This window comes from Equus asinus, chromosome 26 (assembly GCF_041296235.1).
Source record: "Equus asinus isolate D_3611 breed Donkey chromosome 26, EquAss-T2T_v2, whole genome shotgun sequence".
In the NCBI taxonomy this organism is placed as follows: domain Eukaryota; kingdom Metazoa; phylum Chordata; class Mammalia; order Perissodactyla; family Equidae; genus Equus; species Equus asinus.
In genome coordinates this window covers 42,417,433-42,432,588 of record NC_091815.1, presented here as the reverse complement: position 1 = coordinate 42,432,588, position 15,156 = coordinate 42,417,433, and the positions used below count along the sequence as shown (strand labels likewise).

The 15,156-nt window shown below is 46.9% G+C and overlaps 1 protein-coding gene across 11 annotated transcripts in view; it reads right to left on the bottom strand.

Annotated features, from left to right (window-relative positions):
* Positions 1-265: 265 nt before the first annotated feature.
* ZNF544 (zinc finger protein 544) overlaps positions 266-15,156 on the bottom strand; it is a 31,069-nt gene continuing 16,178 nt past the window's right edge. For 2 of the 11 annotated variants that reach the window (XM_070499319.1, XM_044760164.2), the window contains exons 3-8: positions 12,266-12,406; positions 11,078-11,464; positions 9,759-9,850; positions 8,860-8,986; positions 8,480-8,563; positions 266-4,473 (exon numbers count right to left, since the gene is read on the bottom strand). In XM_070499319.1, coding sequence (XP_070355420.1) covers positions 2,516-4,473; positions 8,480-8,563; positions 8,860-8,986; positions 9,759-9,850; positions 11,078-11,120 — 2,304 coding nt within the window. In that variant the 5' untranslated portion in view covers positions 11,121-11,464; positions 12,266-12,406 and the 3' untranslated portion in view covers positions 266-2,515. The other 9 variants (XM_070499320.1, XM_044760165.2, XM_070499327.1 and 6 more) reach the window with 5 other exon arrangements.

Genomic DNA, 15,156 nt, shown 5'->3' with positions numbered 1-15,156 from the left:
GGTCTCCTAATTAACCTATTATATTTAAAAGCCCACATCCTAAGAGGAGGCTACAGGGACCACCCCACCCCCGACTTTACAACAGCTGCAGCCTGTGCTGTTACTGTTCATGACAGGCTGACAACAAAGGTGCTCTACCATGCTGCCATTATGAAATGCTCATGTCACAGCTCTGGGTTTCTTCCACAAATTAACACCACCAGTACCTACTGTTTATATCATATCCATGCAAATACTGTTCAGTGAAGGGCCAATCAAAAGAATCTGATTATATTTCCCTCTTTTATTTCAATTTCCTAAGTCTTCTGCCTCTTCCAGGAAGAATTATCAGCATCAGGGTCAAATGAATACTCCTTTCTAAAGTTTGCTTCATATTTGGGCAATTGTCTTGTACCATCTGTACACTTTCTTGAACAATTTCTTGACCTGAAAGTCTCTGATTACCTACTTTTTTTTTTTAATTCAAAGAAACATTCCTTTTCTTTAAAAAAACCACATTCCTTTCTTGGTTTCAAAATTATTCTCTCCAGAAGATTCTGCAATATCTTCTTAATAATGGTGTTCTCAATTTTTCATGCTGTATGGATCTTACATCAATCCTGGATAGTGGTTGGCATGATCTGAAGATATTCCTTCAGCTCTGGGAAGTTTTCTTTTTTTGGGGTCAAGAATCTTATAAAAATTTTATTTTCTTCAAGATTGGCACCTGAGCTAACAACTGTTGCCCATCTTTTTTTTTTTCTTCCTGTTTTTCCTCCCTAAATCCCCCCAGTACATAGTTGTATATTTTAATTGTGGGTCCTTCTAGTTGTGGCATGTGGGATGCTGCCTCAGTGTGGCCTGACGAGTGGTGCCATGTCCGTGCCCAGGTTCCAAACCAGCGAAACCCTGGGCCGCCGATGTGGAGCGTGTGAACTTAACCACGCAGCCACAGGGCTGGCCCTCTTACTTGAAATTTCATAGTCTATTCTTGTTTTCACAATTCTCTTTTCTAAAGAGCATCTTACATTTATCTTTTATTTGCAATTATATCTTGACTTGCTCTTAGAACAAAACATTTTAAATATTTGGTTACCGTGAACAGTTATTTTCTTCGGGGCTGTTTTTCCTTAGGTATTTTTTCTTCCATGTTGGAGGCTTTCTTCAAGCCTCTGGCTCCTTGGCTCCCATCCATACTGAAGGGGCTATTGGAAAGCAGATGGGAAGCTCCATAGATGGGGGGAGGCAGTTTAATGGCATACCTTGCTTTAGGGGGAAAAGGGCAATAACTAGAAGATCCTTGAAATGCCAAAACAAGGCAGCCCTTGTTCAGGAGCATAATACACCAGATTCCCTACTCCTCCAGACTAATTTTTTAGCATATAACTCATTCCCTTCTTTACTTATTGCTTACCCACAGCCAGATACTTAATGCAAGACAAGAAAAAAAGGGGAGGTCGGGGGAGAAAACTTGGGAGTTTCATGGCTAGACCTTCAATTAACTCTTCTCTCCTGCTCCACCTGTCAGTCGGCAGCTCTGTGGGGTCCCATGACCACCACAGCTGCAGTCCTCTCTTCATGCTCCTGGCTTCAGCCTTTCCCACTCTGCATCTTCAGGCGACATCTCCTACCTGCTTTCATCTTGCTCAAGTTTGCAGTAATGGTCTCTCCCATGTTGTTCACCATTGTTGATTTACATTTCAGCCGTTTTTTGAACACGCTGCTCAATTGACCTTCTTAACCATCTATGTACACGTTTTTATGCAGTTGTAATGTTTTGTGTACATACTATTTTGGGTCCTGTTTTCATTTCACCTGATATTTTTCATATTGCTATGCACCCAGTTCTGATTACAGTCAACCTAACTGTGCAACAAAGGTGAGTTAGAGTAGAACAGAGTCCCTGAAATACTCAGAGTCTACCTTTAATTCTAATAAAAACCATTTCAGAAGACTTCCCATCCTTAGTCTTCCTTCAATTTGTGTTGTTAATTACTGGTTTACATTGAAAATGGCTGGTTTTCTAGTTCATCACTCAACACCAACTTCCTCATGCAATGATTTCTTCTTTGATGAAGTGTTTGGGACTCTGTATCAGGAATATCTTCCAGTCCCCCATCATTTCTAGGAATGTGTTACAGGGACAACATCTGTTTAAGTTTGGCTGGTTGTTTGCACTAAAAAGATTATCTGGTAGGGAATTCAGAATGGCATTGTACCCAAGTCCTGTTAAGAGCGCTGACTGAGTTTTTCATCAGTGGTCCCGGTCATAGCTTCTCACCTAAATTCAGAAGTAAACACATTTTAGTGTACATACAAATCACTTGTGCTGCTTTTGGAAACTGCAGGCTCCTGGGTTTTAATGCTAGAGATTCTGATTTTGTAGATCAGGGTGAGCTTGATAACGTGCAGTTTCAACACACACACCAAGCAATTGTGATGCATGTGGTCACTAGACCACATTCTGACAGTCATACCTTGGTCATCTGATGTCTAGTAAAGTAGGTCTGGCAGTAAGCTTTTCCATCTTGATTATTCATAGGTTTTCTCTCTCATGAGTTTTCTCATGTTGAACAAGGGAAGTATTATAACTGAAAGATTTCCCACATTCGTTACATTCATAGGGTTTCTCTCCAGTATGAATTCTCTGATGCCTAGTAAGTTGACACCGCTGGCTAAAGGCCTTTTCACAATGATTACACTCATAGGGTTTCTCACCAGTGTGTGTTCTCTCATGTTTTGTAAGGGTTGATCGATCACTGAAGGCTTTCCCACAGTTGACACATTCATAGGGCTTTTCTCCAGTATGTGTTCTCTGATGTTCAATAAGGCGTGACCTCTGACTGAAAGCTTTAACACACATCTTACACTGATAGGGCTTCTCTCCAACGTGTGTTCTCTGATGCACAATGAGGGGAGACCTCTGGCTGAAGGCTTTTCCACAATGACTGCATTTATAAGGTCTCTCTCCAGTATGGGTTCGCTGATGCACAATAAGCTGTGATCGCTGCCGAAAAGCTTTCCCACAGTCATTACATTCATATGGTTTCTCTCCAGAATGAATTCTCTGATGTGAAAGAAGGTGAGAGCTCCCAGTAAAGGCTTTCCCACACTGATCACATTCAAAAGGCTTCTCTCCAGTATGAGTTCTCTGATGTTCAATGAGGTGAGAGCTCCCAGTGAAGGTTTTATCACACTGATTGCATCTATATGGCTTCTCTCCAGTGTGAATTCGCAGATGCCTAATAAGTTGAGTGCTTCGGATGAAGGATTTTCCACACTGGTTACATTCATAGGGCTTCTCTCCAGTGTGCATCCTTTTATGTGCAACAAAGTCAGAGCTTTGGCTGAAGGATTTTCCACAATGAGCACACCCATAAGGCTTCTCTCCAGTATGAATTCTTTGATGTACAATAAGGTTAGAGTTCCACCTGAAAGATTTCCCACATTCATGACATTTATATGGTTTTTCTCCAGTGTGAGTTCGCTGATGCCTAATAAGTTTGGAACTCTGGGTGAAGGATTTCCCACACTGGTTACATTCATAGGGCTTCTCTCCAGTGTGAGTTCTCTCATGTACGACAAGGTCATATCTCTGGCTGAAAGACTTCCCACACCGGCTACATTCATAGGGCTTTTCTCCAGTGTGTGTCCTCTGGTGCACAACAAGCTTAGAGCAACAGCTGAAAGATTTTCCACACTGATTACAGGCATATGGCTTCTTTCTGGTCTGAATGTCACAGTCAGTAAAAGATGAGGCCACATGGAAGGCATCACAGTCCTCCTCATACCTGAATGGTACCTTTCCAGGATCTCTTATTTCAGTTTGTACAAGGCATTCGTCACACTCACACTGACTTTCCCCAAAATGCATTGGCTTGTGTTCACTCAGAGATAGACTATGATTAACGATGTCTCCATAGTCCTTACAGTCATTGCTGTTCTCTGCTGAAGAAATTATATTATGAAAATGAAGGGAGGTATCACAGTTGAAAGAGTCACTACTGACAGTATATTCACAAGGTTTTTTATTTCCCATTTCACCATTTGCAAGTTTATTCAAGTAAATGCTCTGACAGAAGGCTCTAACACTTTGATGACTTTCACAGGGCTTCAAGTCAGTCCAGTCTTTCTGATGATTAATGAAAACTGAATTCTGTTTCAACTTTTTAACCTGTGCATTGAACTTTTGGAAATGTGTTCTTATGGGTAATGTTGAAGGTAGAAGGCTTAAGCTCAGATAACTTCCCCAAAGGTCATGCTCACAATGTTCCCCTTGAGCAAACAGTCTCTCTGAGGTGAGTCTTGTTTGACTCCAAGAGTCCTCCTGGTGCTCTCCTAGCTGGTCCCTCCAATCCTGCTCTTCTCCTAATGACAGGGACCAGAAGCCCTCTTCCCAGACACAGTGTTTCACTTCCACGTGGTGGGATGTATCCTCTGCAGCAGTACCCTCTTTGGAAGTTGGCTCTTTCTTTTCAAGTGTAGTCTTCCAGTCTGAAAGAAATCCAAAATGTCTGAAAAATGGAGAAGCATCAGAGGGGAGGGTGAGATGAAGGAGACCACTAAGTATGAGAAGTGTCTCTGGGTTGGTTTCTAATCCATAGACTGTAATTTCACACAGGACATGAAAGGGAGGCATGGATCAGAAACAGGAAATCAGTGGTAAAGTACAAAAAACAAGCAAAGATAATGACGTGGTGACCCAGGAAGACTGGTCCCCAAAGAGGGAGCAACGGAATAAGAAGCAGCAGGGGAGGGTGAAGATTAAGGGAGAATTCACAGAAAGAATTGGGTCTGAAAGTATACAGCCCTCAATAACCACAAAAGATACCTATGTCCTAATTGCTGGGACCTGTGAATGCAGTGCCTTATTTAGAAAAAGGGTCTCTGCAGATGCATTAAGGATCTCGAGATGGGGAAATTATCTGGTGGGCCCTAACTGTCATCACAAATGTCCTTATATGAGGGAGGCAGAGGGAAATCTGATACACACAGAGAAGGTGATATGAAAATGGAGCAGAGAGGTTTGAATATGTTGGCCTTAAAGACTGAAGTGATGTGGGCATGAACGAAGGAATGCCATAGCCACCAGATCCTGGACAAGACAAGGAGAGATTTTGTCCTGGAACTTCCCAAAGGAGCATGGCCCTGCTGACACCTTGATTTCAGCCCAATGATATTGCTTTCAGGTTTCTGGCCTCCAGAACTGTGGGAGAATCAATTTGTGCTGTTTTAAGCCATTCAGTTGGTAATTTGTTACAGCAGCCACAGGAAACTAAGATGGGATCCTAACTGGTGCTTCTACCTGGATTACTGACCCTTAGTTTATTTATTTCCTAGTTTTGGATCTTGAACAGGATTCCAAATACCAATACTGACTTAATATTCTCTTTTTTCTTTTCCTCAAAGCCCCCCAGTGCATGGTTGTATATCTTAGTTGTACATCCTTCTAGTTCTTCTATGTGAGCCGCTGCCTCACCACAGCAACTGACAGATGGGTGCTGTGGTTCTGCGACCAGGAAACAAACCTGGGCCACTGAAGTGGTGAAGTTAACTACTAGACCATCATCGCTGATCTGACTTAATATATATATATTTTTTGGTGAGGAAGACTGGCCCCGAGCTAACATCTGTTGCCAATCTTCCTCTCTTTTTTTTTCTCCCCAAAGCCCCAGGGCATAATTGTATGTCATAGTTGTAGGTTATTCTAGTTCTTCTATGTGGGATGCTGCCACAGCATCACTTGATGAGTAGTGTGTAGGTCCACACCCAGGATCCAAACCAGTGAACTCCAGGCTGCCAAAGTGGAGCGTGAGAACTTAACTGCTAGGCCACAGGGCCAGGCCCTGACTTAATATTCTTTTTTTTCCTTTTTTTTTTTTTGAGGAAGATTAGCCCTGAGCTAACTACTGCCAGTCCTCCTCTTTTGGCTGAGGAAGACTGGCCCTGAGCTAACATCCATGCCCATCTTCTTCCACTTTTTTATATGTGGGACGCCTACCACAGCCATGACCACACCCAGGATCCGAACCAGCGAACCCTGGGCCACCAAGAAGTGGAACGTGCACACTTAACCACTGCACCACTGGGCCAGCCCCATGACTTAATATTCTTAACACATCACTTCTACCATTTCTTCAGGCTGCCCACAGAGAAAAAAAAGTCTTTTGAATCACCCCAGAATTGATGCCACAGACTCCCCAGAAAAGCACTGTCATCCCAGAAGCAGCATGGTCGGCCAAACTGGGTTGCAACCAACTGGCCACTTCTGAGGCTCATTTTCCTGGGCAGTAAGCCAGGAACAAGAATGTGTTGTTTGCAAGGTTTACTGTGAGGTGTAAATGAGTCAATATGTGAGCCTCACACAGTGTGTGGTACATGGTGCACTGTTAGCACATGGTACTGTTGATAAAGTCACACTTGTTACAGTCCTACTGGGGACTCCCCCCTCTGCTGAAGATACTGGGCGTCTAACAATGAGTGCCACAGGCTCCCAGCTCAGGACTCTGGCCTGGTCCTCCAAGATTCCCCCTTTACTTGTCACTCTGTCCATTTTAGTCATGTAGCCACTCATATCCAGTGCTATCAAGGCCTCTGCTTGAGTCCCCATGCTTTGCTCTCCAGGCCTGCCAAGGAGACAAAGATCCTCCTTCTGGCAAAGTATTAACTACACTCTCTAGCCATCCCTTAACTTCCAAGAGGATGTTTCCCTCATGTCAGAGACCCTCTTTCTCTCTTGGGCAACGTCCTTACCTACACTCAACATCCTCCACAATCAACATAGTTCTCCTTCCTAAAACTCTCCAGTTTTCCTTTGGAGTATGGCCTTGGAATCCCTGTTGATAAAGAATCTTTTCAAATGCAACAATGGTTCAACAAAGGAGAGTGAAAGGGTATTTGAGGATGAGAAGGAGGAAAAAAATCTTTGGTTGGCTAAGATATGTCCAAGTTGTGCCTAGCCATTGGAAAATGGGCAAAGGAGGCTAAACATTCTACAGCAGTATCTCCATCAGGAACATGAAATGAGGAAGACAGACTGTGCAGGTCAGCCAGAAAGTAACGTCTATGACAGACTAGAAGGGAGACGCTGCCAGTAAACCGAATACAGAATGACGTCATTTGAGAATCAAAGATAAGTACATGTAGGTGAGACTTCAGAGGAAGACGTAACAGGCTGCAGGTGAGAGTCACAGGGTAAGAAGGAGCAGGAATACACGGGATAAATTCAACACCTCCAGGCCAGGGGCATGTCAGATATGTGAAGGACACACATAATGCTTATTGCTAAGCGAAAGCAGCCAGTCAGAAAAGGCTATACATCTATGATTCCAACTACAGGACATTCTGGAAAAGGCGAAACTCAGAGAGACAGTAAAATAATCGGTGGTTGCCAGGAGTTAGGGTAAAGGGAGGGATAAACAAGTGGGGCAGAGGATTTTTAGGGCAGTAAAACTACTCTGTATGATACTATAATGGTGGATATATGACATTATACATTAGTCCAAACTCACAGAATGTACACCACCAAGAGTGAACCTAATGTCAACTACTGATCTCTATTGATAATAATGTTATCAATACAGGTTCATCAATTTTAACAAATGTACCACAGAATGCAAGATATTAACAATAGGGGAAACTGTAGGGGGCAGGTGGTATATGGGAACTCTGTACTTTCTGTTCAACTTTCTGTAAACATGAAATTACTCTAAAAAAATAAAGTCTGTAGTTAAAACAAAACAATAAAAAATCAGAAGCAGCCCAATTAGTTGGGGTGATGAGCATGTTCTAAAACTGATTGTGGTGATGGATGCACAAGCTGTGAATATACCGAAAGCCTTTGCATACTTTAAAGTAGTGAACTGTATGGTATGTGAATTGTATCTTGATACAGCTGGCAAAAAAAAAATTCCAATTAGGCTGACACACTGGGACGTATAAAGAGATGGGTCTATGGGATGAGGAGAGGCGGGAAAGCAGGTCCAGGAATGGCCACTTAGTAGGAATCCTGGAAGGGTTGCTGCCATTTCCTAGGTCACACAAGTTCTCATCACACCTCAGGATCACCTAGAAGTCATGGAAACGTCCAACATGGAGGAGGGGTGGACATCCAACTGCAGGGCAAAGGCCAGGCTTGAAGGGGAGGCCCAAGGAGCTGCTGCCCCAGGTGCAAGTCAGGATCAGGGACTCAAGGAAGAGAGGCGGCACAAGGACCTGGGAATAAGACAAGTTGGCTGAGGGGTGAAGACCAAAGGGAAGATGTGAACAGAGTGAACCTTCATGTGACAAATGGCTGGATGACAGTGACATGTGTTCTTCATGGCCTGGGACAGAGGGACAGGCTGACGTGGATGGGAACGTGGCTGCCTTCTTAGACATGAGGAGGCAGCAGAGAACACCGAGGAGGCTCCCCACAAATGGCCTCCCTCCTCCTCAGACCCGGGGCCCAAAGAGAGCCCTCTGCCCATGTTAACCGACTGGGCTGTGGGCCTGCTCTCACCTTGGGGAGGTCCCTGCCTCGCCCTCCATGGGTCTTCCCCTTGCTCCAGCCAGGAGATCATGTCCGGTTTGGAAAGCAGAAGCCCTGGTCAACGGGGGAAAACACAGGACTTGGTGCTCTGCTTGGAGACAAGGAGAACCACGTCCTCGGGCCCGGCCCTTTGCCCTGGGGTCAGATGTGGATGGACTAGGAGGGCCCCAGCACCATCCCAAGCAAACTCCTTGCTCCCTGAACTACAGGTCACAAACCTGCCGTGGAGGCAGAACAAGTGGCCCACCCAGGATCTGCATCTCAAAGGAACCCACTTCTGGAATGCTTCCTCCCAGCCTAGGTGCACCTATGAGAAGAGCCACAGCTTTGAGCCCCAGAGCCCGCCTTACCCAGGGAGAACAGGTGGCTGCAGGTCTCCAGAGTCACGTCACGGTACAGCATCCTTTGGGCTGGGTCCAGCTGTCCCCACTCCTCACGTGTGAAGGTCACAGCCACGTCCTTGAAGTTCACAGGGGGCTGAAACATCGCTGTGTTACCATGAGGCCCTGCCTCCCGACGTGGAGGGTGGGAGGTTGGGGTGGCACAGGGGACGGAGATGACGTGCACTGAAGATAATGTCCAGGAGTGCCCCAAAGGTTCCTGGCTTTGGGCTGTACTCAGGTCAAACACAGACCCAGGCACATGGCCCTTCACCTGCCAGCCTTCCTTGAGAGCAGGCTTGAGCAGCCTTTTCTGGTGCCAGGCCCAAGTCGGCATCTTAGCTTCACAACTTACTAGCTGGACATCTGGACATGTCTCTGAACTTCTCTGGCACGAGTTGCCCTGACATGACTATGAAGACAGCCTCCCATATCAGGGAGTCTCACAGGACATGAGGGGAACTGGGCCCTGGCACCCGGGAAGCATGCAGACAATGCCTGTGGTGTTGGGACCCTGAACAAGGTCAGGGACCCGCTCCTTACCCCATAGCGTGCTGCTGGTCTCTAAGGGTATGGAGGCTCCACTCTGCCTGCCCTCGAGGGCCCACTGAGCAACGACCACAAACAGGAGGTCTGAAGCAGAGACCGGGCCCATGGAACGAAGTAAGGGAGGCTCAGGCTGGGTCGGGTCCTAGGAGCTCCTGGCCCATTCACACAAGGAAGGCAGGGAGCCCCTGGGCGTCTCCCGAAGGCATAAGGCAGCATTACTGAGCTCCCATGTGTGCCGGCCTGAGGAGGCTGGTGCTACTCGTGGAGCCATTTTGCAGCCGAAGAGACTGAGGCAAAGAGAGTGAAGGTCCCTCACTCACCTGGGATGGGACCGGCTGAGAATGCGCTTCTGTTTCCTCCTCATAGCTGAAAAAGTTGTCGTGAAGAGGGCAGAGATCCTCAGAAGGCAGGGCTGGGGTTAGGGGAATAATTAGGGATTCAGCCCCACTTCAGAAGCCCCAGGCTCACAAGCCCACCCCCGACCCCCAACAAACGAGAAGGTGGCTGGTACAGCTGAGGAATATTCTCTTGGGGTGTGAGGAGCAGGAAGGCAGGGCTCCGACCTCGCCAAGGCTCTGAGGTCAGACGAGGTGGTAAAGCTGGCTTTCCAGTTGCAGAGTGGGCCAGCTGCCTGGGTCTGGGCCTGGGCTGCCCCAGGCTCGAGGTGAGTGCCCAGGCACGCACTGGGGTGTCAGAACCACGAGTCCATAGATACACAGTTGTCCCTCTACAGTCAGAGAAGGAAGGGCCAATTTCTCCAGTCATTTCAAGAGACCAAATAGGAGGAGGCAGAGTGTCAAAACAACAGTACAATTTTAAAATATCCCAATGAAACATCAGCTGGTTTCCAAAAAAACCTGTTTAGTTTTCAGATACCAGTGAAACATGAGCTGATTGAAAAAAAATTTTAAATATCACAATGAAACACTGGCTGGTTTCCAAAAATGAGGGGTCTGGGGGGGTGGGAATGGGGATAAGGAAGATATGAAAATTCCCAGGAGGACAGCTGAGGACACTCGATGATGGGGTGCTGTCACAGGCATACCCTCCTTCGAGCCATTCTGGAGGTGCAAGGATGCTGTCCCACAGCCTGGGTGGCTCACTCATCACCCTCTGCCTTCCGTCACTTCGTCATCATTTCCCACACTCTGCTTGTCCCACTGAGACAGCCAGGCAAAAACCCTCCTAAATCTTGCCCCCAATCCTTCCCCATATTTGACTCCAGCTGACCCCACTGAAAGCACACCCACACCCATGCCCGTGCTCGCACACCATCTCCCCAGTCACTGGTCAGCGGGATGGCCCAACACCCCAGAAATGCATCCTGTGCGGTGCCTTTGCTCACACCCAACAACCGCTCACTTGGCCAGATGGCGCCTCTCACTCACCTGGCGCCTGTGGGTGAACTCTCACCCTCTTGAAACTCGGAACTACCATCTGGCCTAGAGGCCCCAAGGGACGACGACCGTCACTCGTGACTTCCAGGAGGCAGACATTCACCATTCTCCCAGCTTTGAACACTGGCATTTTCCTCACCTCACTTTCTCTATAAAACCCATTTTCCTGGAGAACCAAGGATCGAGTCACAAGTCAGGGAACTCATGCTCTCTCCGTGCCTCATGTTTCTGGCAGGTCTCACCTTTGTCTTCAAATGCTTGGGTAAGTTCTTCCACCAGCATCATCTCCTCTTTGTGGTTCTCCAGGTGCTGGGGTTTCTCTTAGGTCCTGAGCTCCCGAGAGTGTGTGTCGGGGGGCCGCTCCTGGACACTGCCAGCAGGAACACAGGGCCAGCAGCTACTGGAACCATGAAACCCTCCAAGGCAGCTTCCCGCCAGCTCTTATTTCCAAGACAGTCTCTTCTGGGAACCCTACTGCTTCGACACACAGCTGGGGTCTGAGAGCTCCCTTAACTCTGCAAGGACGTTCTCCTTCTGGGCACAATCTAGGCGGTGGGTCCCAATCTCTCTTTCTCACACAAACTTACGGTTCTTCAGGCAAAACAAGCATTCAACTCCTCTCAGAATAACTAGAAAATGAACAGAAAGCAAGCTGAGCAGCTATTTCCATGCTGACACAGAAGATGATGCCTTCACACTGCAGGGCTGTGTCTGACCTGGCACCCGACCAGGAGATACGGCAGCAACGCACAGGCAACGGATGGAATGCCAGAATGATCAGAATTGCTGTCAAATAAGGAATTTGGGGGGAAAACCATTCATATCCCACTAAAAAATGTTTAAGGCAGAACATAAGTCTGTGAACAAACGTTCAACGTTCAAGTCTCTTAGAGTTGGTGTGAGCACACGTTTACCTGACTCGCAGCATTAAACTCAAAGAATAAAATGACCTCCCCCCAAAAAGGCAAAAGCTCCATCCATCCACAACATGGGGTGGCCACATGGCCAGCACACAAGGGGCTGACTCCGCAGACCTGAGTTCTCCACGTCCTGCACAACCTAAGGAAAGGTCTATTCCGTGACCAGCTGCAGGGAGGTCACCTCTGAGTCCTTGGGGACATCCTGCCTGATAAAATGTCTTTGTTTCCTCGGGGACCCCTCCACAGTGAGTGCCAGACTCAATGAAAGGACAAGGCCACCAAGAGGAAGATGTCTCCAGGACGTGTAAGAAAGTCGGCCATTTCTGTAGAGCAGTGGCTCTCAACTGGGGGTGGTTTTGCCCTCGAGGGACATCTGGCAATGTCTGAAGACATTTATGGTTGTCACAACTTGCCAAGGGGTGGATGTAGAGAGGAAAACTACTGGCTACCATCTAGTGGGTAGAGGTGAGAGATGTACTAAGCATCTCGAAGCGCACAGGACAGCCTCACCAGAGAATGACCGGCCTCCTGCGTGGAAAGTGCCAGGGACGAGAGATTCCGCTTCACAGACAGACAGGAACTTGAGGGCAATGCTGCGTCACGGGGGCACCAGGATTCTTCAGCTCAGGGCAATCTTACAGATCAGCATATCTGCAGAAAATCTGAGGCTATAGATCACTCAGCCCCCTTTATTTTCACTAACTTCTCTTCTTGAGTGAAATGGAGAACTCAGAGGCTGGTTACGTCAGAAGTGACAGCTAGCTCTCAGGATCCTCACCTCTCACTCACCACAAAAGGCTGTCACCCACCGGATGCCACCACACCTGCGACCACATCCCCTTCCACTCTTTCCTCCTCTGCTCACGGTGTCTCAGTCGACCCCTCTGCACACTGATTGGGGTTTTGCAAATTTTTTTTTTTTAAACTTTCAAGATTTTATTTTTTTTTCCTTTTTTCTCGCCAAAGCCCCCCGGTACATAGTTGCACATTCTTCGTTGTGGGTCCTTCTAGTTGTGACATGTGGGACGCTGCCTCAGTGTGGTTTAATGAGCAGAGCCATGTCCGCACCCAGGATTTGAACCAATGAAACACTGGGCCGCCTGCAGCGGAGCGCGCGAACTTAACCACTCAGTCACGGGGCCAGCCCCAAGTTTTGCAAATTTTTTTACCATGACTGTGGTTGGCTGAAAAATGGCCCCCAGAAGACGTCCATGTGCTAATCTCCAGAACCTGTGACTATGTCACCTCCCATGGCAAAAGGGACTCTGGAAATGAAATTCAATTCAAGATCCTGAGATGGGGAGATTGTCCCGGATTTTCTGGTGGGCCAATGTCATCACAGTGCTCCTTACAAAGAGGGAGGTAGGAGGGTCAGGGACGGAGGAGGAGAGGTGCTAACAAAAGCAGAGGATGCTGGGCTGTTAACCAACACGTTGTCCCTGCCCTTTGTGCTGCAAACCACTCATGTATGTACTTCCCAACCTGGAAATGTTTATTTTAACACCTGATCCCCACCCTTGTGCCAAGAATGCGGGGGGCCGAGCTAGGACACTAAAAGTCCTTCTTGACACCTCCTCCATGCTCAACTGTCACATTCGGTCAGTCACAAAAACCCGGGGACCCTGCCTTTCAAATATCACACACCCCTGGTCCTCAATGCCTGGCCCTGCTATTGCTTCTTGCTTGGGATACCACAGCAGACCCGACTGGGTCCTGCCTCTTATCTTTCCCCTGTTCTCCCAGGAAACCATGGGGACCTACGGGATGCAGCATCTATCACAACACTCTTCTAAGTGCAGCTTCTCGCTGTGCTCAGGTTAAACTCCAAATTCCTCCACAGGCTCTGGAAGTTCTTTTCCAGATTGAAACCACCCATGGAGTTCTGGTTCAGATGCCCACCGTGTGTGTCAGTCACGTGAACATCTTTCAGTTCCCCGTGCTCCCAATGCTGCACCTCTAGTCATTGGTACGTGCTTTCCCATCTGACAAGCACCTCATCACTTTGCTGACTCCTCAAGTCTCTGTTTCCATGCCAATTAGGGGCCATGCAAATGAAACTCTGGGCTTCTAGCGAAGTTCACACATTGGGGTGTCCACTCTAATCCTTTGACAGATAAGATACAAAAAGGAAACATACAAGAGACACAGCACAGATAAAAAGCAGCACTGAAGTCTCCATGGATGAGTGGAAAGTACAGCAAAGTGGGGTCCTTGGGCGATGGGCTTTTGGGGGCCATGCAGGAAGCTGGCAGAGGCTGGGGTTTGGTTCCTGTGGCCTGAGAGGATGAACCACGTGCCAGGCTGTGCTGCACCAGAGTGGAGGCCTCAAACTGAAACCAGAACCCACAGTACCCCTACCCTACTTGCTAAGAAATCTGCTGACAAAACTGCATGAGATGAGCAAGCTGCTCACCTGGTGCATCGGTTCCCTGCGGCTGCTGAAACAAACTGCACAAACATGTAGCTTAAAACAACAGAAACTTATTCTCCCACAGTTCTGGAGGCAAGAAGCTTTTCTGCTGAATGCCCTTTTTATTTATTGCTTTCATCTCTTTGCAATTTGTTCTGAGAAATGGGTGCGCTGAGGCTATAAAACATCTAGGAGGGAATTCCTAACTCATGATTTTCTTTTTAAAAGTCACCAATAGGTAAAAGTGAAGAGGTCTGAACAGCCAAGTCAGAACCGAGTAAACTAATACCCAGGAAGCTGCCCAACCTCACCAGAACCAAGAACTCCAAATGCAGGCTGAGGTGTGGCCACGAGAACTGCTCAGAGGAAATCTGTTACAAATGGAGAGCAGCATGGCAATGTATAACAAGAGACTGAGTTATCAAGGTCTCAAGTCTAGAAATCCCATCACCAAAGTGATGGAAGACATTTTAAGGTTAAAGAAAAAAAAAAAAGGTGTGTGGGGGTGTAGCCTAAATCTTTGATGGTAAGAGTTAAGCAGTCTGTGGAACATCCTCTTGATATTTTATTGTGGAACCTTTAAAGTAAGACTTTCAATGAATAATATTCATGAGGAATGTTCAAAGTTCTAAAATTTTTAATTTATTTAAAAGTCACAGAGCAATCACAATCTCGGGCATTTATTCCAGATAAATGAAAACACGCATGCAGAAGCCTGTATACAAATGTTCACAGCAGAAATTTTCATAACAACCAAATACTGGAAACAACCAAAATGTCCTTCAATGGGCGAATGGCTGAAGGCTGGTACATATATAACATGGGAAATTACTTAGCAATAAAAAGAATGAACTATTATACATGTAACAACCTGGATAGCTCTCAAGGGCATTAAATTTAGTGAAAAACATTAATCTCATAGGTCAATTAAAAAAAGAGAGAGAGAGAGAAACATACCATGTTCATGGATTACAGGACTTGACATAGTAAA